Source organism: Protopterus annectens, chromosome 2.part0 (genome assembly GCF_019279795.1).
Source record: "Protopterus annectens isolate FY-2018-M chromosome 2.part0, PAN1.0, whole genome shotgun sequence".
In the NCBI taxonomy this organism is placed as follows: Eukaryota; Metazoa; Chordata; order Ceratodontiformes; family Protopteridae; genus Protopterus; species Protopterus annectens.
This window is the reverse complement of record NC_056728.1, coordinates 1,103,797,405-1,103,821,185: the sequence shown is the minus strand read 5'-3', so window position 1 is coordinate 1,103,821,185 and position 23,781 is coordinate 1,103,797,405. Positions and strand designations below refer to the sequence as shown.

Here is a 23,781-nt window from a genome sequence, read left to right as displayed (position 1 = left end):
ACTCCTGTCCTAGCAGGTAACATCTCTTCTGTCCAGCAAGTCCATTTGTAGACATAATAGTAAAATAGTTTGATATCTGGTCTTTGTAGGACCTTCTTGCTACCTTTTTTCTCATTTGCTCAGATCATCTTTTGTTTATTTCATGATTAACTATTCCCTACACACTTGCTGGTTGGCCAAGTTACCACTTTTTAAGTCATACTTGGGCTACCACATTGGTAACTAAGCTGTACAAACAAAGATACCAGCAGAAGAAGCCATATGGCCTATTAAACCTATGAAAGTACTGTAACTAACTACTGTGCAGCCATCTGTCCCACCCCTGTCCAGTTGATGCTTTTCAAACAGGCATCCCTTAATCACTCTATTTTTCATTTTTGCCCCCCCCTCCCCCAATGGCTGTAATGCTGACAAGGTGCAAAGAGATTCCTCACTGTGGACTCCTTATCTCCACCTTCCTTGGTATCTGATGATGTCAATGCTCACAATGTGTTAATAGTTAAAATATTCACCATTATATGTTTGACATTGCTCTCCCAGAAACAGTGCTTGGCAACTGCAGATGTCCTGGTTTACAGTAGCTTTGGCAAGCCATGCAAATACCTTAAGCTTCCTCCATAAAAAGTGTCTGTCTTCATCTGCTTAGTCATCTCACTGAGAAAATCGTCCAGCATCCAGTCCAGTAGTTTTATCTTGGTCAGCAACATTATACATATCCTGTTTACTTGTATTCCTTACTTATACCAATTCAAAGGCTGCAGAACAGAGGAGAAAAGTGAAAAAAAAAACAGTGCAGTACACCCTGATCCCATACGATATAAGTGGATCATCTTTCAACTAACTGTGATTAAACAACTTGACAAAATGGTGCACATTGAAATGCATTTGTTTGATGTCTAAGTGAAGAGTATAATGGGATTTAAAGTTACAGGAAGAAGCAGAGTTGCTAGTGGATGAGGGTGCAACTGAGGGGGAGGCAAAACAGTGGCAGTGATGCAGGACAAAACAGAGTTACTTTACTACTTCCTCCTTAATTACATCCACATCTGTGCACTTTTTCCCACCCATGCCATCTCAGCATCCCCATGCTGAAACTCTGCACTGTTTCTGCTATGAAATACAGATAAAAAGGTTTCATTCATTCATTCATTATGTCCACTTGATCTGTGGCATTTCAGACTTTTTCCCAACCGTTTGTGGATAGTGGTGGAATTCTTGCTGACATTGGGCATCACAATAATAGATGGTTATGTTCTGTTATTTAACTGTCACTCAGTGAGTGCAATATGCACATTTATTTTATGTTGCTAAGCAGGTAAACTGTGAAATGCAGGTGCCTATTAATTATCTGAGTAAGAGATGACAAACATTAAATGAATAATTTGTAAAACCTGAGACTGCAAACTTTGCAGAAGTCACATTTAATAATATATGTAGACCACAGATCACGTAGATGAGTAGAACATTGCTGACAAAAGACTGATCAATGAAACAAGATATTTAAAAAGCAATGGTTTAATTTTTATATCGTCGATCACACATGATAGACCAACCACTTAATCGATTCATTTAAGTGAACCAAAACTGCGAAAAATTTTAAAAGTCGAACATATGTCGAATTTCAACATTTCCGGCCGCGCCACACCTTCACACCAGTGCTACCATGGGTCAAAAAGGGGCAAGGTTTTGTTGTTCACTTATTCGGAATTCGACATTGGTGACGTTCGCACTTTGGTATTCGCAGAAGCCGTTTCGCCCATATTGGGATCGACGATGTAAAGGTAAACCAAAAGCAATAGTATACTGGCAAAAGTAACATGTACATGGAATCACTCTGGCCTCTCCAGTAACAGTCGTAACATGACTGACCATTCATTCATGTAACTAGAAAGTGTAACACAACTGAAGATTCAAGGCTCTGATTGAAGACACAAGCTAGTCAGGGCTCTATAATGCCATGGTTGAAAGAAAGTGGGTTTGAATTGAAATTATAAGGAAGAAGGTAGAAAGGAGAAGTTACATCAGAAGAGGCAGAACATTCCATATCCAGGCACCTGGATGTTCTTTCATTGTTGGGGTGACTACGAAGTTTGTGGGCATGAATCTTCCATTGAAGGGTCATGGAGGGGTTATATAGTACGTAAAACAAGGAGTTGGGGGCTGAATAAGTGAGCATTTTCAGACCCAGGATGCTATTAGTGTAGAGGGAAAGGATAAGACATCCGCCTAAAGAAGCTGTAGAGTTTGTATCTGTGGGTAAGTATGGGATTAGCAAAGAGAAAAGAACTGTTGTTTGTGATTTTCTAATTGCAGGAGAAATAATTTATTTGGCATGACCTCTTCCATGTAAGGTCATATTGTTCTATTTCTCCTACCAGCAAGATTCAATTGTGTTCTTCCTTCCTTCTACATTAAAGTTTTTGCCACTGAAACAAACCCAATTAATAGTTTCAAAGTTGTCTTTCCACAATTTTTGTGCAGTAAACTGTCATTCTCTATCTCTGCCTTTTTCTGGTGCTGCAAAATGTAAACCTGTTACAAAGGTATTGCACAACTATGTATCTGAGGTTTTTAGAGGGTAAAAGAAAGTGTAACCACTGGATGGATAAGCAAGTATGACAACTATGTTCTGGGTAGAGGGTCAGAAAAATGCAAGGAATTGCAGCTGTATACCTCACATTGAAGATGTGCACCTACTCCCCAAAATAAATTTCACAAAACATTGACAGTAGAACCTGCATCTTGCTCTGCTGTAAAAGCCAAGCATATAGTCTCCAGAGCTGGGTGCAGTACAATACCTGGGTCTTTCAGGTGAGCCATACAGAGGTAATCGTGCCTACCAAACTATATTGGGAATGTCCAGCCATATTCACACTAGCACTTTAAGAGATAGAGTGTGTGTTTTGCATGACTTGGCCACCTTTAGATCATTAGATGTTCTTACCCATTCCCTTCTGTTGACTTATTAATATTTCTAAAATGGATGCTTACAGGATTGTGCACAAAATTACATCATTCTGTACTTCTGCCCACTGAAAAGCATTGGCTATATAAGGTATTGCTTGTTTTGTTTTTTGTGTTTATCACTTGATGAAACAGTTTTTAGTCCTGTGGCAGACTTTTGAGTCATCCTCAATGAAGAAGACATTTTACTATCATTTGTTCACTGGTCTATTTCATTTAAATGTTTTCATATATAAAATTGCCAGCCTTTGGTAAAGTTGGTCTAAGTCTCCCACCCCCCCCCCCCAGTCAGAGGGCTTCATCCCACATTCCTTTACATACTACATTTCAACCAAATGGTCCAGTGATAAAACAGGAACTCCTGTCCTAGCAGGTAACATCTCTTCTGTCCAGCAAGTCCATTTGTAGACATAATAGTAAAATAGTTTGATATCTGGTCTTTGTAGGACCTTCTTGCTACCTTTTTTCTCATTTGCTCAGATCATCTTTTGTTTATTTCATGATTAACTATTCCCTACACACTTGCTGGTTGGCCAAGTTACCACTTTTTAAGTCATACTTGGGCTACCACATTGGTAACTAAGCTGTACAAACAAAGATACCAGCAGAAGAAGCCATATGGCCTATTAAACCTATGAAAGTACTGTAACTAACTACTGTGCAGCCATCTGTCCCACCCCTGTCCAGTTGATGCTTTTCAAACAGGCATCCCTTAATCACTCTATTTTCATTTTGCCCCCTCCCCAATGGCTGTAATGCTGACAAGGTGCAAAGAGATTCCTCACTGTGGACTCCTTATCTCCACCTTCCTTGGTATCTGATGATGTCAATGCTCACAATGTGTTAATAGTTAAAATATTCACCATTATATGTTTGACATTGCTCTCCCAGAAACAGTGCTTGGCAACTGCAGATGTCCTGGTTTACAGTAGCTTTGGCAAGCCATGCAAATACCTTAAGCTTCCTCCATAAAAAGTGTCTGTCTTCATCTGCTTAGTCATCTCACTGAGAAAATCGTCCAGCATCCAGTCCAGTAGTTTTATCTTGGTCAGCAACATTATACATATCCTGTTTACTTGTATTCCTTACTTATACCAATTCAAAGGCTGCAGAACAGAGGAGAAAAGTGAAAAAAAACAGTGCAGTACACCCTGATCCCATACGATATAAGTGGATCATCTTTCAACTAACTGTGATTAAACAACTTGACAAAATGGTGCACATTGAAATGCATTTGTTTGATGTCTAAGTGAAGAGTATAATGGGATTTAAAGTTACAGGAAGAAGCAGAGTTGCTAGTGGATGAGGGTGCAACTGAGGGGGAGGCAAAACAGTGGCAGTGATGCAGGACAAAACAGAGTTACTTTACTACTTCCTCCTTAATTACATCCACATCTGTGCACTTTTTCCCACCCATGCCATCTCAGCATCCCCATGCTGAAACTCTGCACTGTTTCTGCTATGAAATACAGATAAAAAGGTTTCATTCATTCATTCATTATGTCCACTTGATCTGTGGCATTTCAGACTTTTCCCAACCGTTTGTGGATAGTGGTGGAATTCTTGCTGACATTGGGCATCACAATAATAGATGGTTATGTTCTGTTATTTAACTGTCACTCAGTGAGTGCAATATGCACATTTATTTTATGTTGCTAAGCAGGTAAACTGTGAAATGCAGGTGCCTATTAATTATCTGAGTAAGAGATGACAAACATTAAATGAATAATTTGTAAAACCTGAGACTGCAAACTTTGCAGAAGTCACATTTAATAATATATGTAGACCACAGATCACGTAGATGAGTAGAACATTGCTGACAAAAGACTGATCAATGAAACAAGATATTTAAAAAGCAATGGTTTAATTTTTATATCGTCGATCACACATGATAGACCAACCACTTAATCGATTCATTTAAGTGAACCAAAACTGCGAAAAATTTTAAAAGTCGAACATATGTCGAATTTCAACATTTCCGGCCGCGCCACACCTTCACACCAGTGCTACCATGGGTCAAAAAGGGGCAAGGTTTTGTTGTTCACTTATTCGGAATTCGACATTGGTGACGTTCGCACTTTGGTATTCGCAGAAGCCGTTTCGCCCATATTGGGATCGACGATGTAAAGGTAAACCAAAAGCAATAGTATACTGGCAAAAGTAACATGTACATGGAATCACTCTGGCCTCTCCAGTAACAGTCGTAACATGACTGACCATTCATTCATGTAACTAGAAAGTGTAACACAACTGAAGATTCAAGGCTCTGATTGAAGACACAAGCTAGTCAGGGCTCTATAATGCCATGGTTGAAAGAAAGTGGGTTTGAATTGAAATTATAAGGAAGAAGGTAGAAAGGAGAAGTTACATCAGAAGAGGCAGAACATTCCATATCCAGGCACCTGGATGTTCTTTCATTGTTGGGGTTACTACGAAGTTTGTGGGCATGAATCTTCCATTGAAGGGTCATGGAGGGGTTATATAGTACATAAAACAAGGAGTTGGGGGCTGAATAAGTGAGCATTTTCAGACCCAGGATGCTATTAGTGTAGAGGGAAAGGATAAGACATCCGCCTAAAGAAGCTGTAGAGTTTGTATCTGTGGGTAAGTATGGGATTAGCAAAGAGAAAAGAACTGTTGTTTGTGATTTTCTAATTGCAGGAGAAATAATTTATTTGGCATGACCTCTTCCATGTAAGGTCATATTGTTCTATTTCTCCTACCAGCAAGATTCAATTGTGTTCTTCCTTCCTTCTACATTAAAGTTTTTGCCACTGAAACAAACCCAATTAATAGTTTCAAAGTTGTCTTTCCACAATTTTTTGTGCAGTAAACTGTCATTCTCTATCTCTGCCTTTTTCTGGTGCTGCAAAATGTAAACCTGTTCTGGTACTGTTACATTAATCAGTTGAGCTGCCCTCAAAGTTGTAAATGCATCCAGTCTATTCCCATTTATTAAACTCTTTCAGATCAGAAACTATTTTGTATTTCTCCCCATCTCATTGATTAAAATGTTTTAGTGGAACCTTTTGTCATTCCATTAAAGGATGTAATCTATTTTGTGCTCCGTTCCTTTTCTTTGGTGATCCAACTCCCGGATTGACACTAACCATTTCCCTTTCATTTTGTGAAAATCCATGTTCAGAAGATCTAGTTGAAGTTGCAAGCTGGCAGTACTGGACTTTTGCATGACATGACAGGTGTCTTGAAGTTCATATGTAGTTTTGGACATCAAATCCAGTCAATGGATAACACAGATTTAATGCTCACCAGTCTGATGTTCATAACAAACTGTCATCCAGTGCAGCCTCTGCTGCTGTGTTATGTAGTACTTATTTCTAGAATTGTTTAAATAAGAATTGTTAGCCACTAACCTTTTATGTTACTGTATATGAACCATTCTTTCTTCCACATAAGTGTTAAGGTTATGTTTCATTCTGTAGAAGACTTGCGCCTTGATAGTTTGTTAGTTTATACTTAGCTGAGTGAGTACAAGAGCTAAGAGCATTTTATTAGTAAAATGGATGTCATTGAAGTCATCATGATCCTTTAATGCTGCATTCTGATTGGTCTGGAGCAACAGCAGTAACTAAGCAAAATGGTTTGAGTAAAGAGGTGTGATTTTATCATGCACTTGGATTTTAAAACAAATGGCATCACTCTAAGAAAGCTGGCAAAGAAATACAGCCAGTTACTGTTAAACAGATGGGATGATAATGTGAAAGTTGATTTGCTGCTCTGAGCATTCATGTCATCTGTTCAAGTGACATTCATTTTATTACATGTCATTCTGAGTAGCTACTGTATAATCCCTCACATATACCATGTAGCAGTAACTGTCTGTCAGTGTTATAAATCACTTCCTTCCAGCCAGGTAATCTGATAAAAGTGATTAGATGTCAAATATTTCTGTGACACTTTTGTTTGTTGTCATTTATTTAGCATTTTAACAGCCCTATTTCTTGGAAAGCATACAACTAACTTAAAGATATGCCAGACAAGCATATTTTATGTATTGTTGATTGATTCTGTAATGCACTTTGTTCTGTTCAATTAAAGCTGTGTTTTTGGTCCCACCTACGTCTCACTGTGTTGCTTCAAAGAAGCTCACCTGCAGATTCAGCACTGTACATGAGTGGCCTGTTACCTTAGATGTGGGGGTGGGGATTCAGTTTCCTCCAAGCATCTGACAGAATGGATCCAGTATCATCTGGAAATGTATCTTGCTACCACTATAAGAGTTCTGAAAATCCAAGCTCTTACATGCAGTGGCAGCCATATTTTCTTTTTCACTGGACAGGATGCTGGGAACTTTGCTCCACCTTGAGTGAGTGGCTTCTGGTAACCACACACAGTCCAGTGATTTGTACAGCTATTGCCATGTTGATTTGCTGACCCACATTTATGTATTACAAGTATGTCATACATTCAGTATAAAAGTGCCCCTGTAAAATGTTGTTCTGATTTCACTCTGCCTAGTGGCTGGAGGTACCACTGCTGATCAAATGCATGGCTCCTAACTGCCTGCAAAAGTCAAATAGTCATTTAGAAATATTAGCTATAAGTGAAAACAATACATTAAAAACAGTTGCAAAAGGTAGGCTGTGTGTGACAGGATGTGGCAGTTAACATATGGAAGTAGCTATGTACACTTCTGTTTATTTGAAAAGCGATTGTGTGTTTCTGCCTGATAAGTCTTTATCTTTGATTTCCAACAGCTTTGTGTCAACCAGCATGCAAGCATGGGGAATGTGTAGGACCAAATAAATGCAAGTGTCACCCTGGATTTACTGGAAAAACCTGCAATCAGGGTAAGGAAGAAGATGCTTTATTAGCCTATATTTCAGTGTCAAGAAAATGTTGAGGTGGTATATTGTTCATATGACTATTAACCTTGAACTCTAGGCAGATTAGTAAACTTCCAAGGAGACTTGTTAAAATGCTGCACATACCTGACGTAACCACGCAATGTTCTGGTGATTAACTTTTACTCAGTGGTTGCCAAGATAGGCCAACAGAATGAAGGATAGATAGCTATTTTTAGAAGCATCAGGAGAGGAGTTTTTACAGTGTACAAGAGTGAATTTACAGAACAAGAAAATATACTTGTAAATTTTGAAAGATGTCTGTAACCAAACTGTTGATGCATTTCGGCATGACTAACTGGCTGGAAAGGTAGCTGGTTTTGTCTGCTCCATGTCTACTAAGTCATTGTTTAGTCATTAAACCTCAAAAAAAATTTTGGTGACTGTGGTAGTGCTTAGATTAATTAAACTTTTTTAATGGTTGTTATTAAATGCTGTTCTTAAAGATTAATAGTTTTGTATTCAGAAGTGAGCATGCACTTTTCCCCCCGTTACATTTGCAAGCATGTCATTAACTTGAGATTGTGTTCGAGTGTACATAATGGTGCTCTGTCAGAAGAATGCCATCTATAATTCCAGTGCCACCATTTTGGACAAATAAACTGTGATTGTGAAAGAAATGCAGTGAATTTTTTTACAGGCTCTTTCTTAAGAGCATGTGTACCTCCTTGTAGTGCACGTCATGATGTTACATGCTGGGCTGGAAGTGTACGCTTAGCTGCAGCAATGCCGAATTCTTTATTTTTATTGAAGATCTACACCTTGAAAGGTCGGCAAACAAATTCAAACATTCAGAGCCAAAGCTTTCAAGATGTTCCTACAGTTATCAGCTAACGAAGCAGCCACCACTCAGCTACTGCCATTACTGCACGAGAAAAATGTATGATGTGAAGCATTACCCCAAGTGCCAGTACTTCTACCTAGAAGCCTGCACTGGCATTTTGCAAACAGCAGCTGTAGATTGCCAGCTACAGAGACAGGCAGGACAGTCTTTGGTGCAATCCCACATTGATGCTGGATCAACAGGAGAAGTTAAGAAAATCAGAGGCTGGACATTGACCAAAACCACCTCCTCCTCATGTAAAGTCCACCCAAAAGGAGACCTCAGATTGTTTGAGAGTCTTGAATTCCTCTTTAGCTAGTGAGGGATATTCATTTTCACCCATCCTCAGGCAGTGAAAGGAGTGTGAAAGGTGCATCCCCTAGCAAATCCACTGTTAAATGAATCCCAGGTTGTTTGTACCTCATCACCCACTGAAGTGTTCAGAGCATGATATTGTTTAGCTACAGCTTGACAGCTTGTAAAGATGTCTGTAGAGTCTCCAGTGAAGGTTCAGTAGCACCACCTGGCATATATTCACTCCTGCCCCCAAGATCATGTGTGACTCACTGGTTAGAGTTGAGGAGATTCTTGTGGCCCCATCTACACTGGTTCAGGCTTTGGTAAAGGGTTGGACACTGAACATGAATGCAGTTTGTTGTCTCGTGACTTGTCCTAAAAGGTGCAGGATTGTGCCCTTGCAGAATGCAGGTATCAGCAATAACAGGTACTGAAGACACCTCTCATTGCTCAGTGCTGTATCTGGTATGGTCTTCCCCTGGCATTAGTGCTCTGCTACATGACTACTGATATATTCCATATGCTTCTTGTCTAATGTCCCAGGTGAACCTAGACTATTCCCCCTTTGGAGCTAGGGGTGGGGTAGGATAGGGTCTCTCTCAGTTTCCTTGGAAGCACTTTCAGAGGACATAGAGATCATTGGCCTCTTGTCCGTATTGCTATCCATAAGTAGCACTTTACTTTGACCTGTAGCTTCTATCTCTTCTCTCTAGAAATGTCTCAAATAATATGATGGCAAAAAGGATGAGGAAGCCAGGGTTTCACGTATTCAGCCTGAAAACATCTGAATTCATCTCACTCTGCTAACAAGAAGGTGCATGGTCTCTATAAGACCCAGTGGAGTGGAATGACATAATCACTAAGCATCTTAGAGAATATTGCTACATAATTTCTTAGGTCCAACTCAGCAAATGTCCAGGAGATGCAAAAAGGAAGCCAAATCTGTGAACAGAGTTGGCAAAGTGTTATTATCCTTTGTCATCTTTTGACTCCGGTCTCCTAATTGACTGTCTCACCAGTTCAGAAATTCAGTCTTACCATGTGAATCAGGCTAGAGTACTGGTGGAAGGCCTCTTGTCATCTGAAATCAAGGAGGACTTGGCAGAGATTCTTCCACAGCTTCTGCAGTGACTTTCATGTTTCTGGCTGCAGCTTAGATTGTGCAGATGCTGTGGATGGGATAGAAGGACTGTGAGTGCGTATGTGTGGCAGAAAGTGTAACTTATGCTTTCCTCAATTAAGGATAAGCTCTGGCAGACAATTCTGGATACCTTGGTTTTTTGATGCTGTCCTATCTGGACTGACCACTCAGGACCTGCTCAAAGACGGCCAGAAAAGGAAACAGAAACTGACACATGGGAGAAAGATTCTGTCACCCCTCAGCTCATAGCTTCATTTCTTTTTTACTCTATAACACCCGAGTTTTCAAAGAGGATGAATCCCCACTATAGAACGAGGAGGACTGCAAGCATTAGCCTGCATTGGCCTTCTATCAGTCCTAGCGAGTTCTAGCCAAATCTCAAAGGAGACTGACTTAACTGGACCTCTTTCTGCTGACCTGACTGACATTTATTTAGGACCTCTCATGGGATGCAGGACCATGGACCAGTGGGTTCTAGACACAACCATGGTCAGCCATATTAGGAGTTTCCCTGTTAAAGATTGTTCACATTGAGACCATTTCCAAAAGTAGTGCCCTAAAATTAAGAGCATCAAAATTATGATTTTTTATTGGTTTTACAACTATTTTTATGACTATTTATAGCATCTTTAAACAAATTTTTGTTGGTATATGCATGTTTAAATGTAAATGTTTGGTACATTTTCATTATTTCTTGCACACTGGTTTTTTTAATGAGAATTTTTATTCATGGCATAGTGTTTATTTAACTTTTTTAAATAAGCTAATTGATGGATTGAAACAATGGGTACTTAAAAGTGGTTAGTTTGCTGTATAAGTAGTTCTGATGTTAGAACAAAAACACTTAACTACAATTAATAAAACCTTGTTTTTAATTTTGGTGACTCCACAAGCTCTCTTTTTGCAATATTTTACTTCTGAACATACGAGGCTAGGGTGACTTGGAAATTCTTCGCTTTCGTTTTGTTTTTTAGTTTATTTGTGCAATGTTTGCTCCAGTTATTTGGTTAAACATGACACGTTTCTTACATTTATCTTGGAAATCCATTTCAATTTTTAGCTATTTGAAATTTGTTTATGAACATTGTCTGGTAGATTTACCACTTTTCCTCTGTTCCAAATGCTGTTTCACTAGATGTAAATAACTCATTGGGTAGACACAGCCCTGTCATATTTCTTTTTCCATAATATCTCTCTGCAATCTCTTCTGCTCATTATTTGTACAGTATGTCAGAACTACACTCCACGGCCTCCCCACCCATTTTAGTTGCTGTATGCTCCCTGACTGCTCTTCATATCCCAGACTTCCTGCTGTCTTTCCTCAGCCCCATTGTGTGTTTGTGTGTGTGTGTGTGTGTGTGTGTGTGTGTGTGTGTGTGTGTGTGTGTGTGTGTGTGTGTGTGTGTGTGTGTGTGTGTACTCAACATGCACGCGTGTACACGTTTGTCTGTATCATGTGTCTGTACACATTTTTTGGGAGAGACTTGCATGCTAAAGCTGTGCAGAATTTCTCTTATATACATTCTGAAGTAATTTTTGTTCTTTTTTTAGTGCATAGTCTAGTGTTTCAATTATGTCTGTTTATTATCTGCATTCTTACTTGCCGTACTGCAGCAGACTGCATTGCATTGTATTCTCCAGTCCACAAATTCCAAAAAAGACAAATTATAAGATCAAAAGGAGTGAAAGGCTTGCCAAAAGCAACGCTAGATAATAATAATATGCTTTTTGGCTCAGTACTTATAGTCCACACTATAAATATTATTTCTGTCAGACTTTTTGAGACCAGAAAATGTTTAATTACAGAATGTTGCACTCACTGAGAGGAAGATATACAACACACATGCTTTTGTTTCAGTGTTAATGTGTTTCTAACATAAGTAACATTGTGTATATAAAAAGTGAAAAATGAAGCCAGATTGTTAATACTGATTCTGCCCCAATGTATTGGAGACTTTTTATTCCTTGGGCAAAAGTCTCATGATGCTTTCATGTAATGCAGCTTTTGTCCCTACACAAACAAATATGTGGAACAATTTCACAAATGGACTAGTGATTAAAAAATGAAGACAAAGTATAGGATTCATAGTTGCCTTTATAACTGCTTACAAGCTGTATTGCAGACACTCACCTGATTGCTGAGTGTCTGACAGATGTTCTTTTCAGGCCCTGAATCAGGTATTTCTCAAGTGACAAGCAAACAAATGGAGTGCAGGAGCACCACATTCATTTTCTTAGTGCACTGAGCACAGAATGATGTACAGAAAGAACTGGAAGGATCAGAGTAGGGTGACATTGTTTACCCAACAGATACAAAGTATAGCTATTCTGGCTAATTACCATACTCCCCTAAGAGTTGACCCAATGGTCAGGGATGTGGGTAAGCATGTAGGCAGTTGCCTTACCTTTGACCACCATGTGGCCGCAATGGTGAGAAAATCATTTTATGTCGTGCAAGTTATAAGTGAGGGCATAGCAACTAGGTCCAAAGATGTCATTATCCCATGGTACTCCACCCTTATCAGACCAATCATAGAGTACAATGCTCCCTTTGGTATGTATCTGACCAGGCACATGCAGCAACTATAGTGACCTCAACGGTTCCTTACAAAAAGAATACAAGGCATAACAAACCTGCCTTGTGCAGAGCACCTTAAATCCCTTTCCCTCTACTCAGTCTGCTATAGATTACTGAGGGGTGCTCTATGCCTAGCTTACAAGGCACCCACAAACCCCACATTTATGAATCTTCTACATATTCATAAGTCAAACAGTACCAGAAATACAAGGTCTAGGGACCTGAATTTTGTCTGTGACATAAAGAGGACATGCTGGAAGGACAGATTTGTGTCCCAGAGATTCCCCTCCTATGGAACAGGTTTCCCATCCATGTGAAGCTGAGTTTGTCTATTACCCAGTTTAAACTCAACCTAGACCAACGGATGGGAAATAGGAAATTTACTCCAGGCCTGGCACCCATGTCCATTATGGACAACGATAGCTTATAAATGACTGGCTCTCAATGTCCTATTTGGATACAGGACATCATTATTCTTTTGGGGAAAATTTGGGTAGGCTTAGAAAGGTCCCCTCCCAAGTCGTTAGCCTAGAAACAGTCTATGTTTCTATACATCTATGTATCTGTATCACCTTTGGGGTTTTAGCAACAGAAGGCATGCACATCATTACAGTCTGTGCATTTTGGGTTGTAACAGCATTGTGGATGCTTAGGGCAGTTTGAAGGAATGTGAGGGATTAGTGAATCATATATTTGGCACTGCCATACAGTGGTATACAGTGCTACAGTGGGTACATGGCATAGCAAGATGTGTATCATGGAACACACAGGTACTGTGGGTACTCCAGGGAGCAAGGAAGAAGTGTGCGGTATTACTGAATCATATCAGTAGCACTACTTTACAGATGTACAGTATTACAGAGGCCACACATCATAGAGGTCATGAAGCCTTCATATAATTTCTTTACAACTTTTTTTTCTCATTCCATTAATCACTACCTTTAGATTTCAGCTTCTTCTCATCATCCCTTCCTCCTCAGTGAATCATGCATAGTGATGATACTCCAGCATAACCCCTTGCTAGAATGGACCTCCTTATAGAGGTGACCCTGTGGCTAAGTGGAAATGTGAATCACCACTGCACTGGGAAAAGACTGGGAGAGGGGTTTCATAGTATTATACTGGCTAGCTGAGGATTTTTTGTATATCCTAGCTACTCCCCTTTTTGTGCTAGAATGTGCCTTTGAATTATCCACAGCCCAGTGCAGAGTGGTGCCCATCCATGCAATGGCATCACCTCAAACATAAACCCCCAAGGTGGCCATCTTATATCAGCTATCAGTCTCCAATGGAAACCAGGGCTTGCTACATCTGCAGTTGTGCAGTCCTTATTGCTCCCCAAACAGATGGGAGATAGCAGGCATAGCCTCTTCATTCCTGTCCTCAAAAGGGAAGCACAGCAAAGCTTGTGTACACTACAGAGAGTGAGGAAGGGTAGGTATCATAGCTGCCTATGTACCCTACATTACTAAAATGTACAAGGTGCTCTGAGGTTGCATAGCATTTTTTTTACGATACAATGCAGGGCAACACTGTACATCATCATTTTCAGTATTGTACAAGGCACTATGGGGGAGTCTACATTTGTGCTTATGGTGTGAAACAGGAGAGACATGTGCATCATCCTTATCAATATTGCTGAATACACTTTGAGAGGGTTATACATTTATGATGTTTGTGCAAAGCAGGACAACACTGTTGTGTACCATCCTCATCAACACTGCACAAGGCACTGTTTAGCAGTGGTTATCATTTATGCTGATGGTACACAACACTGTTCAGTGTGAAGCCATTGTTGGTCTGGCTTGGCTTACAGAAATATGCCCACACAAACATACATTCGGAAGTTTTAGCTGCACCATGCAACATACTTTCAGATGGTGCTATGCAGAACAGATCACTGCTGATAGATTATTACAAAGGAGTTGCCAGTATAATTCAGAAATATAATGACACTATACTTTTTTGTTAGCTGTTCCTGTGTACTGTTGCTCTCTTGCATTTCACTGTGTGAGGAATTTCACTAAGGTGCAAAACATTTCCCACATAATGGGCTCATAGGCTCATACTGGTCTGCCTTCCTTCAAATACAACCAGCTTGTGCAAGATGGAGCAGTTATATAGTTGCTGAGCTGCAGGAGACGAGAGCTGTATATGACTAGCATAGCTGGTGTGTGTGCGTAGGTAGAATGCACATGCTCATCCATATGTATATGTCTATGTATATAATGTGAATATGTGCCATAGCAAATAATGTCTACCATTTGTAACTCTGGCAGGATTGTAAAGTGTGATACCATAGGACCACGGTATGAGTCTCACTACTGAGGTCTTCTTCACTAGCATTTTACTTATCCCTATGGTTTGAGATCAGCATTATTATTCTGTTCTATTCTATTCAGTGGGATGTCTCATTAGCATCTAACACAGTGGATCATACCATCCTTCATGACCAGTTATGATACTGCTGTGACATCGCCAGTGTAATTCTGGATCTTGATTGGCCCTCACCTCTGCTTCCAACTGTGTTACTTGCAGTGTACTGCAGGGCTTTACATTAGGGACCATTACTTTTCACCACGTGCATGTTCCCTTAGGCAATGTCACTAAAAGATGAGGTTTGCAATACTGTTGTTATTCTGACAACATCTAGTTTTACTACTGGTTTTCTCAGGAACCTGTATCTAACATTAGCAATGTAGCTGAAGACTTGGAATATAATCCATGGCCGGATGACAGTGAATTGACTGAAACTTAATACCTTGAAGGCAGTTGTTTTTGTTATACATACCACCTTTCAAGATTTGCTCTAGCTTTGTCCCCTAACATCACTTATAGGGGTGATTAAGCTAGAATCCAATAGCATTTAATTTGACAACAAATTAACTTTATAAGAGCAGGTTTCTGCTAGTGCCACATCCTTCTGTTTCCATCTCAGGAACATTACTGTTAGCACCTTGTTCCACACACGTCTTGTACAGGGTCATGCCTGGTGTCCTCTCCCTTGAATGGCTGCAATATCCTAAACATAGGGCTTCCAGACTGCGAACCTGGCCTCTTTAATGTATTTTAAAACTCCATGACATAACTAGTTACAGGGCTATCATACTGGCATCACATTATGCCAGTTTTGCCAGAGTTTCACTGGTTGGGCTATTCATCAACAAATTATTTTTAAAACTGTATTTGTGGTTTATTTAGCCCTTCCTGACTGGAGTCCCTCATACTTGTAAGCTGTCCTTGTCTAATATTGGCCTCTCCATTCCCTATAATTGCCCTCTCCCGTGAAGCTGCTGGAACCTAAAGAGGTACAACTTGAATTCTCTAGAATCTGTGCCTTTGGTTATCAGAGGCTGTATCATTTGGACATGCCACCTAGTTGGCTGGGGGAGTCCCCCACAGTCAGTAATTTTAAACTCTCCTAAATGACCTATGTATACAAGCTATGCTTTCATAAAACAGGTGTTTTGAAATGAAGTGCAGACTTTGCTTACTTTTACCATGCATTTTATTTGTTAATGTATTTTATTCTTTTACATATAGCCTTTTATTGCTTATTTTTTCCTTTACTTGTTTTATTCTTCCTGTTATTTCTTTGTGAAGAAAACAACTTTATTAGATTATTGTAAATAGTGCAAACACAGACTACCTGCCAACAAATTAACACACGTTTGACAATAGACACTAGGTGTTGTATACTACCTAATGTATCCACTGCAAATAGAAAAGTGCACCAAAGGTCATTCAGCTGTTTGAAGTACAGAGCCATTTGGAAAGAGCATCAAATACTATTACTGTAACCATGCAACCATTACTAATATATTTGGTAAGTACTATCCAATGTTAAAATATAATAGCAAAAACTACAGCCCGAATGTGTAACAGACATTTTCATTCAGTAAGTCTGGGGCCTGGTAGTATGGAGTGGAGCCCTAGAATCCAAAATTCCAAGCCATCCGAGGAATGACTTTCCCAAGGGCAAACAGGACTGGATCATACATTTTTTCCCCACAGCATATTACTCTTAGTGCAAGATCAGAGCATATGTTGATAGTGGTGACCCATTTCCCCACATCTCCTCTATTTGCCATCACCCATCCCTACTTTCCCCTGTATAGGAGCAGACAAAATGCCAGAAATGTAGTTTCTTGAAGTGGATAAAGAACAAAGGATACACGGAGGACCAACAGTCATTGCAGCAGGATATTTGCTTCCAGACCAATAGTATAATCCAGGAACCTGAAAGGGAGGGCCATTCTATTTTTCATTTTATTGCCTCTTATTTATGCATTTAACGTGTGCTCTTGCATATGTTTAATCACATGAATGAACTTGAATCCTGGTATTGCTCCACAGTAACTGTGCTTTGTTACACTCTCTGCAGACAGCTCAGGAATGTAGTAAAGTTACCTCCAAGTGGTGTAAGTGCTATTATTCATGCTGGCTAGCTGATGTGCATATGTAATATGTACCAAACACATTCCTTGTTTCCTGATGTACAGTAACATACTACTATTTTTTTTTTGGGGGGGGGTGTTGCCTTCTTTTTCTCCCCAGATATCATCCTGACAGATGTCCCAGTTTCCCACATCCATGCTAGGTCTGCCAACCACTCCAGTTTCCCCTGGACTAATACCGATTTACAGCAGGAGTCAGGTCAGAATGGAGCCTGAGGATATCTTGGGGGAGGGGGGGGGTCATGCTGCCCAACCATCTACCTGTTTTTTCTTTACTGCTTATAGCTTTCCTCATTCCTCCCTGGTGTGTGTGATTGACAGTTACTGAGAGGACATGCAATGGACAGACCACATTATACCACTTCACACTTCCACATGGAGCTTCCATCAGCAAGCTGCCCTGTGCCCCCTAGCTGAAACACATCACAACTGACTTCCCAGCCTCTGTCAGTAAGCTCTTATTGCTGTGCATACCCCATGTAGATGTCACCCTCCACCCAGAACAGATGTGCCCATCCTCCCTCCCGTCCCATCAATCACCCAAGCTGTTAAAAGAACCTGGGTCAACTGGGTTGTAGTCCGAACTTTATCCCTGTATGTCACCGGAGAAGCTAACACACTACATCTGCAGCAATACAATGCAGTTCTGTGAGAATCAGAACTGTTCAGTCCACAGCTTTTGTGCAGTGCATGCAGTGTGTCTGAAAATAGCCTATTGCAATGAAGCAGAATTTTCAAAGAACACTAACCACCAAGAAAGTTGGAAAATTTGTAATGAAAAAATCTTTCACTCTTCCCACTTTATAGTCACACTATACTTTATATGGTTTTCTAGTTCCAATGAATAATACTAGAAATCTGCATTCAGCTCCGTAACCTTTAGAAGGGATTATATGAACACATCTCAAAATGTTTTACTAGTTATGACTTTAATCCAAATACAAGGCTTTCTCAGTAATGGGTGGTTCTCTGGAGAGGGAGGTAAGTTTTAATTTTAAAACTATCACATATTCTGTGCTCCTCCTGTGTCATTAAGGCTCTCTGATATGGCACTGAAGACCAGCTAGGCTGTGGTACGTAAACAAGTAAACCTGCACTGTGGACAGGAATGGAAGTACAAAAATAAACAATCCAATATGTTGGTTTAATGGTAGGATCACATCAGTAGCTCCTGATTCTTTGTAACCACTAACAAATAAATAGAATTAAAAATAAATAAATAAATGCATACATGCATACATACATATATACACAGCCAGTGTGTAGATATAAAGGGAGGAGGTAAACAGAAAAAGATTGTTTCGTGGCAATGCACAGGTCAGTATTGTTTCTTGGCAAGGTACAGGTCAGTATGTCTCAAATCCCTTACAGAGATGTTTTAAGAATGTCTGGGCTTTGAGGCAGCTAGAAACATGATTTTGTAACTTGGTACTTTACAGATGGAAGCAAGCTAAGTAATTCTCTAGCATGAACAGAATAGTTCTGGAACAAAGACAAAAAAATGTGCAACCCCTTGCCCTTTTGCAGTACTTTTCAGTCACGTTTGCATCATAGAAAAGGCTGTTGAGCACTACGGGGCAGTGAGCTCCCTGACCAGAGGTGGGCACCACTGATGCATTAAATTGTTTGGTATTCCAGGGCCAATCATTTGTCATTTACCATGGTCAGAAACTTCATCTTGAGAACCAGTTTATAACTGCCAGTCAGTTCAATAAAATGTTTCTGTACACAGGGACATCACAGTTTGTCGGCACAATAAGAATTCAGCATGTTATTTTATTGCAAAAGCTTAAAACACAGTAAGTGGTGGTTCAGTTGTATTATCTCTGTCTCACAGATCCACGCTTTGGGGTTCAGTCCTGACCATTGGTCACTGTCAAGTTTGTATCTTTTCTTTGGGTACTCCAGTTTCAGCTAAAATAATGTCTCCACTAAGTTGTCTGATATATTTACCTGTGACCAGATCATGGCTGAAAGGCTCTTTGGGAAAGCGTGATTACGAGACAGCAAATGATGAATAAACTGTCGCAGGAAAGGTGGCTGTGCCTCAACTGTTGGATCATGGAAAACCATTTCACAGGGACTAAAGCATTCAGATTAAACAATTAACTCATAATTTTGAGTGTGCGACATTTGCTGTAGCTATACCAGCAGAGGCACTGTTACCTGTTCAAAAAATCTGTTAATTATTCGTGTTCCCTTGGGTCTAAAGTCACAGAGGGTCACAGTGTAAACTGTGCATATCCTTCTTCAGGCTGGTACAAGCCATGTCAATTCAAGGGATGGGTAAACATTCAGGGAAGAGGTGTGTACAGACAGAATTTCCTTTACAGCCTCCAAAACCTGTCAACACTGGCAACCCTGACGTGCTACAAAAACGCTAACATGTCAAGTGGTGCTGTCCAGGAATTACAATGTAAGGTGCTCGCTCAGTGCTGTAAGTGAGATGCGGGAACTGGAGTGCTGTCAGTGGCAGAATACTGTTAATAAAGTAGTGGTAGCAGATAGTTTATCTATCATTGGTATTTCATTTTATCCACATTTGAATTAGGAGAAATGATTGCACTAAAGATCCTAACCTGCACAGGTAATAAACACAAAGAAAATTAAGATATTTTCATGAGTCAGCTCTCACTGTTGATCATTTTATGCCTGGTCACTGTTAAAAGCAGCTGTTAGATTATTGTTTTTGTAGAGGTGTACAGCATGTACTTATCCTGTGTTTCTTTACTGTGCCTTTTTACTATTGCAAGATGAACAGGTCCACACAACTCCCCCTGTCCAGCGAAGTGATTACATTCTTTCCCACCCCAGAGATCGTCATATGGCAAGTGTACATTCAAGGGGTGAGAATGTCCATTTTAATGCAGGTGGTGTTCTCTGTCTTTCTCTTTCCACCTGCATTGCTTATCAAAGACAGCTTGAATGTGAATGTTCAAAGCGAGACTGATTTCCTGGCTGCTTCCTGAATGAAAATCCTGCAGTCTTGTAAGCATGCATTGCTGGCATGCAGTCACACAATCCCTGCTACTGCCTCTGTACCGAAATGCTAATATCTTTATTCTGAGACTTTCTTTCATTGCTTCTTGCACATACTTTCTTGGACAAAACATTTATATTCACAGTTAAAGAAACTGATTTCATAATTAATTTTTGAAGGGCAACTAAACCTTATGCTTTGTTCTCCTAGCTAAAACTCTGTGCTTTAAAAGCCATATTGCAGGAAACTGCACAGGAATGTTCTGATTTGAAAGTTAGCTTTGGGTCCCCGTTTCAAATTCTTATCAGGACAGTTGCTGTACCCCCATCTCCGGAGATCCTGAATATTTCACCTGTTAGAGTTTGAGATTATAGTTCTTATTTATCTTTGTGACTGAAGTAGCAATGAAATACCACTTGAATAAAACTACTGGTTATACATGGAGAATGGGTGAATATAATTCATTCATTTTTACTTCCTACACTTTGAACTTTGAAGACCAGTGAAGGTTTTGCCATTGCAATTGCATTTTAGTCTTCTTTACTGACCCTTCAAAGAGTTACCATTAACAGTATTTACTTCCCAGATGAAGTCTTTGTGCAAGAAGGATCATTTAACCAGGATTTAACTTCACGAGTTCTGCTGCTCTGTACAATGATACCATCAGGTGAGTTGACCTAGTGGTGTAATGCACTGATCTGCAGTTCAGACGGTTCTGGGTTCAATACTTGGCAGGGGTATATTTTTAGGCTGTCTGGGCCCAGTCAAACTAACCCGGTTAACAAATGTAAAAATAAATAAAAATCAGAGTGATACCTGTGCATTTTCCATAGTGAAAACATGTAGAGCACATGCTGATAGTTGTCCTTCAGTTGTGCTTTATTTGTAGCACCTTTTTACTGAAAACTTTAGTAAAAGTCTTACTAATCTTTCCTGCTTTTGTAACCTGGACTTGCTTATCAGAATTCCCAAAATCTTCGCTAGCGTTTTCAATAAGCTCTGTGCCTCCAGCATAGAATGCATTTAATATCCTATAATACTGAGTAGTTACAGGCTTATTGCATTACAGACATCTCAGCATAAATATCTGTATAATGGATGTATTTTTACGGAGCCCTTGTTAAATAAATATACAATCATATCTGCTTTTTCACTCTAGTAGGTGACCAGAGAGAAGTATATTGAAACGTTATATGGACGCATGGGGAGCAGGGGCAGTGATCACAAGTATTGGTCACTGATGCCTGGTTTAACACAAAGGAGTGATTATGAGGGAATGGCACCTCATACTGTGGACCACATTCCAGCATTTGCACAGCCATCTCATCAGGATTACTATTGCATTCCATAAGCAGGGTGTAGCTAGTGTGGTGTTGATATCTAAGTAGAATAACATGTAGGGGCCCTACAGTTATTGCCAAACATCTGCTGAAGATTATAAAAAAAAAAAATTCCCAAGATTAAGTTTTGTGAGTAAAAGTGTGTACAATGTTATGTGGGAAGCATTATGCACGTGTGTTTTGTCATGAACATTTTCACATCTTAATTGTATAACAATCCATGAACACACAGAACAATACTCAACGGGAACATGAGATTAATAATAAAGCATAAAAAAATTTCATAACCATGACATACAACACTGTTTGTGAATCATATGGAGAGAGAGAGGGAGAATTTGAGAGATGGGTGTGTTATTTATTTTGGGGGAGCAGGAAATTATTATGGTGATTTTTTTATAGGGGGCATATTCAGTCATTATGATAAGCAGTGGTAAAAGACAGTAAATATTTTTGGGATATGGATCTTCACCAGCAGTGGTTATAATGAAAACTGAAGTAATAGATAAGTTATCAACTGTGCTTAGTCACTCTGTTGACCTGATTCTAAATCCTAATGATAACACCTATTACTGTTGCTATGACAGGCATGTCCTACAGTTATGCCAGCTCTGAGGTTGAATGCTCTCACTTGCTTAAAGGACTGCACATAAAAGTTATTCTGTGAATGCTCTTTGGAAGCTTGACCTCCAAGCATTTGAAAAATGCCCTCTCACTCATAACTGGTGCTCAACGGAGCCAAAATCTAAAAGGAGTCTGTTTAGCTAGCAGTGGAAGAGAACATGTGATGTGGATTCATTTCTGCCATCCTAACGCACTTCATAGCATCCCGTACATGCATGTTATTCTTAGACCCTGCCGCTAATGGTTGCAAACAAGCCATCTGACTGACCCCTCCTTTAAGCTTAGGCATTCCTTCCCATGCCTTACATACTCCACAGCATTTCTGACCCCTACAGATGGTCATTTGGGAAGCTGTGTTCAAAAGGCTTACTGTTCATGTAATGTATATCAATTTATTTAAGGCCTGAACATTAATTTGATATGCTACCACTCTCTTTTTGTGCTTAAGATATAGTTAGCTTTCATTAAGCTGCTGGGATTTCCATGGGAAGGCTAAAAGCTTAGTAACAGCTGAAGGATTAATATCCAGATAGTGTCTGCAAGTTGGTCACTTGTATACATGTTTAAATATGGGCTTTGACAGAAAAACATGTGGTTCCTAACCTTTTAAGAATATTGCTTGTATCAGTTGCACTGGTACCACTTGTTGCACTGGTAGCACTTGTTGATGTCACAGGAACCAGTGTCTTTGTCTTTTAAAACTGTAGTATTCACATAATAGCTTGGCTATCTCTCAGCAGATTGCAACAGTCTGCATAATAGTCTAACCTGGGAGTATAAAGCATCTTACAACACTGGTCAAATCAGTGTACTTTTGTCCTCTTTTGTGTGACCTCCAACTTGACCATCAGCTGCACCATTTAATCTAGAATGTTCCCAGTAGTGTCCTTTTGGGGGCAGGAATCCCAGCATTGGTGGGCTGGAAAGGAAAGTGGAACACATCAGCTAGCAGCGTCATTTATACTATCCTGCATGCCGAGGGGTCTGGGATTTTTTATATGTTCTAAATGGATGAAGCTGCTGATGTCATGAGTATCACCGCACATAAAATCAGTTAGCTATAGTCCTCCACGTCAATGCCAGCATGCTAACAGCAATGTGCTACAGGATTATTGCACCATCACTGGTGTCATATTGCAGACAGGAATCCTCCCTCCCTCTGTCTCTTGGAGTAGGTAAACTGGAAAATCCACACCTTTTCCCCACCCACCAGGCATCTGCAGCACCACCAGTCCGATGGGTCGGCTGGATCAAAGGCAGGGCTTCATCCCCCCTAGAGCAATGCAGTTGCAGTATTTTGATAAATGTTATTAGATTACATGAATTTGAAAGTGGTAATCTTAGTGCTTCTCTTAGGTTTTATAAATTATCAATGTTGGGTCCTAAATATTTAATTTTTAAGTAGCAACAAATCATTGTGCAGTTTCTTGCAATATGGCTTTTAAAGCACAGAGTTTTCACTTACAAAAAGAATGGAACAAGGGTACCTTACAGTGGGATGATCTTGTTTAACACACAGACAGTAAGTGACTAAACACATTGTTATACAGTAAGAATTTCCCCAGACTCTGGCGGATTTGATCACTTATGTGTGTCGAGATTTCAGTTAGTTGTAAAAATGATTGGGTAATTAATCTTCTACATGCGGAATAATTATGTGAATCTGACAGGTAAGGGTTTTTGTCAGATTACTCCTTACCACCTTATTCTTA

At 39.8% G+C, this 23,781-nt stretch overlaps 1 protein-coding gene across 4 annotated transcripts in view; it reads left to right on the top strand.

Moving 5' to 3' along the window:
• The window catches only part of NPNT (nephronectin), a 387,764-nt gene that overhangs the window by 187,024 nt on the left and 176,959 nt on the right, over nt 1-23,781 (top strand). For 2 of the 4 annotated variants that reach the window (XM_044061299.1, XM_044061301.1), the window contains 2 exons: nt 7,683-7,775; nt 19,879-19,971. In XM_044061299.1, the coding sequence (XP_043917234.1) occupies nt 7,683-7,775; nt 19,879-19,971 (186 nt within the window). The remainder of the gene's footprint in view (nt 1-7,682; nt 7,776-19,878; nt 19,972-23,781) is intronic. The other 2 variants (XM_044061302.1, XM_044061303.1) reach the window with 1 other exon arrangement.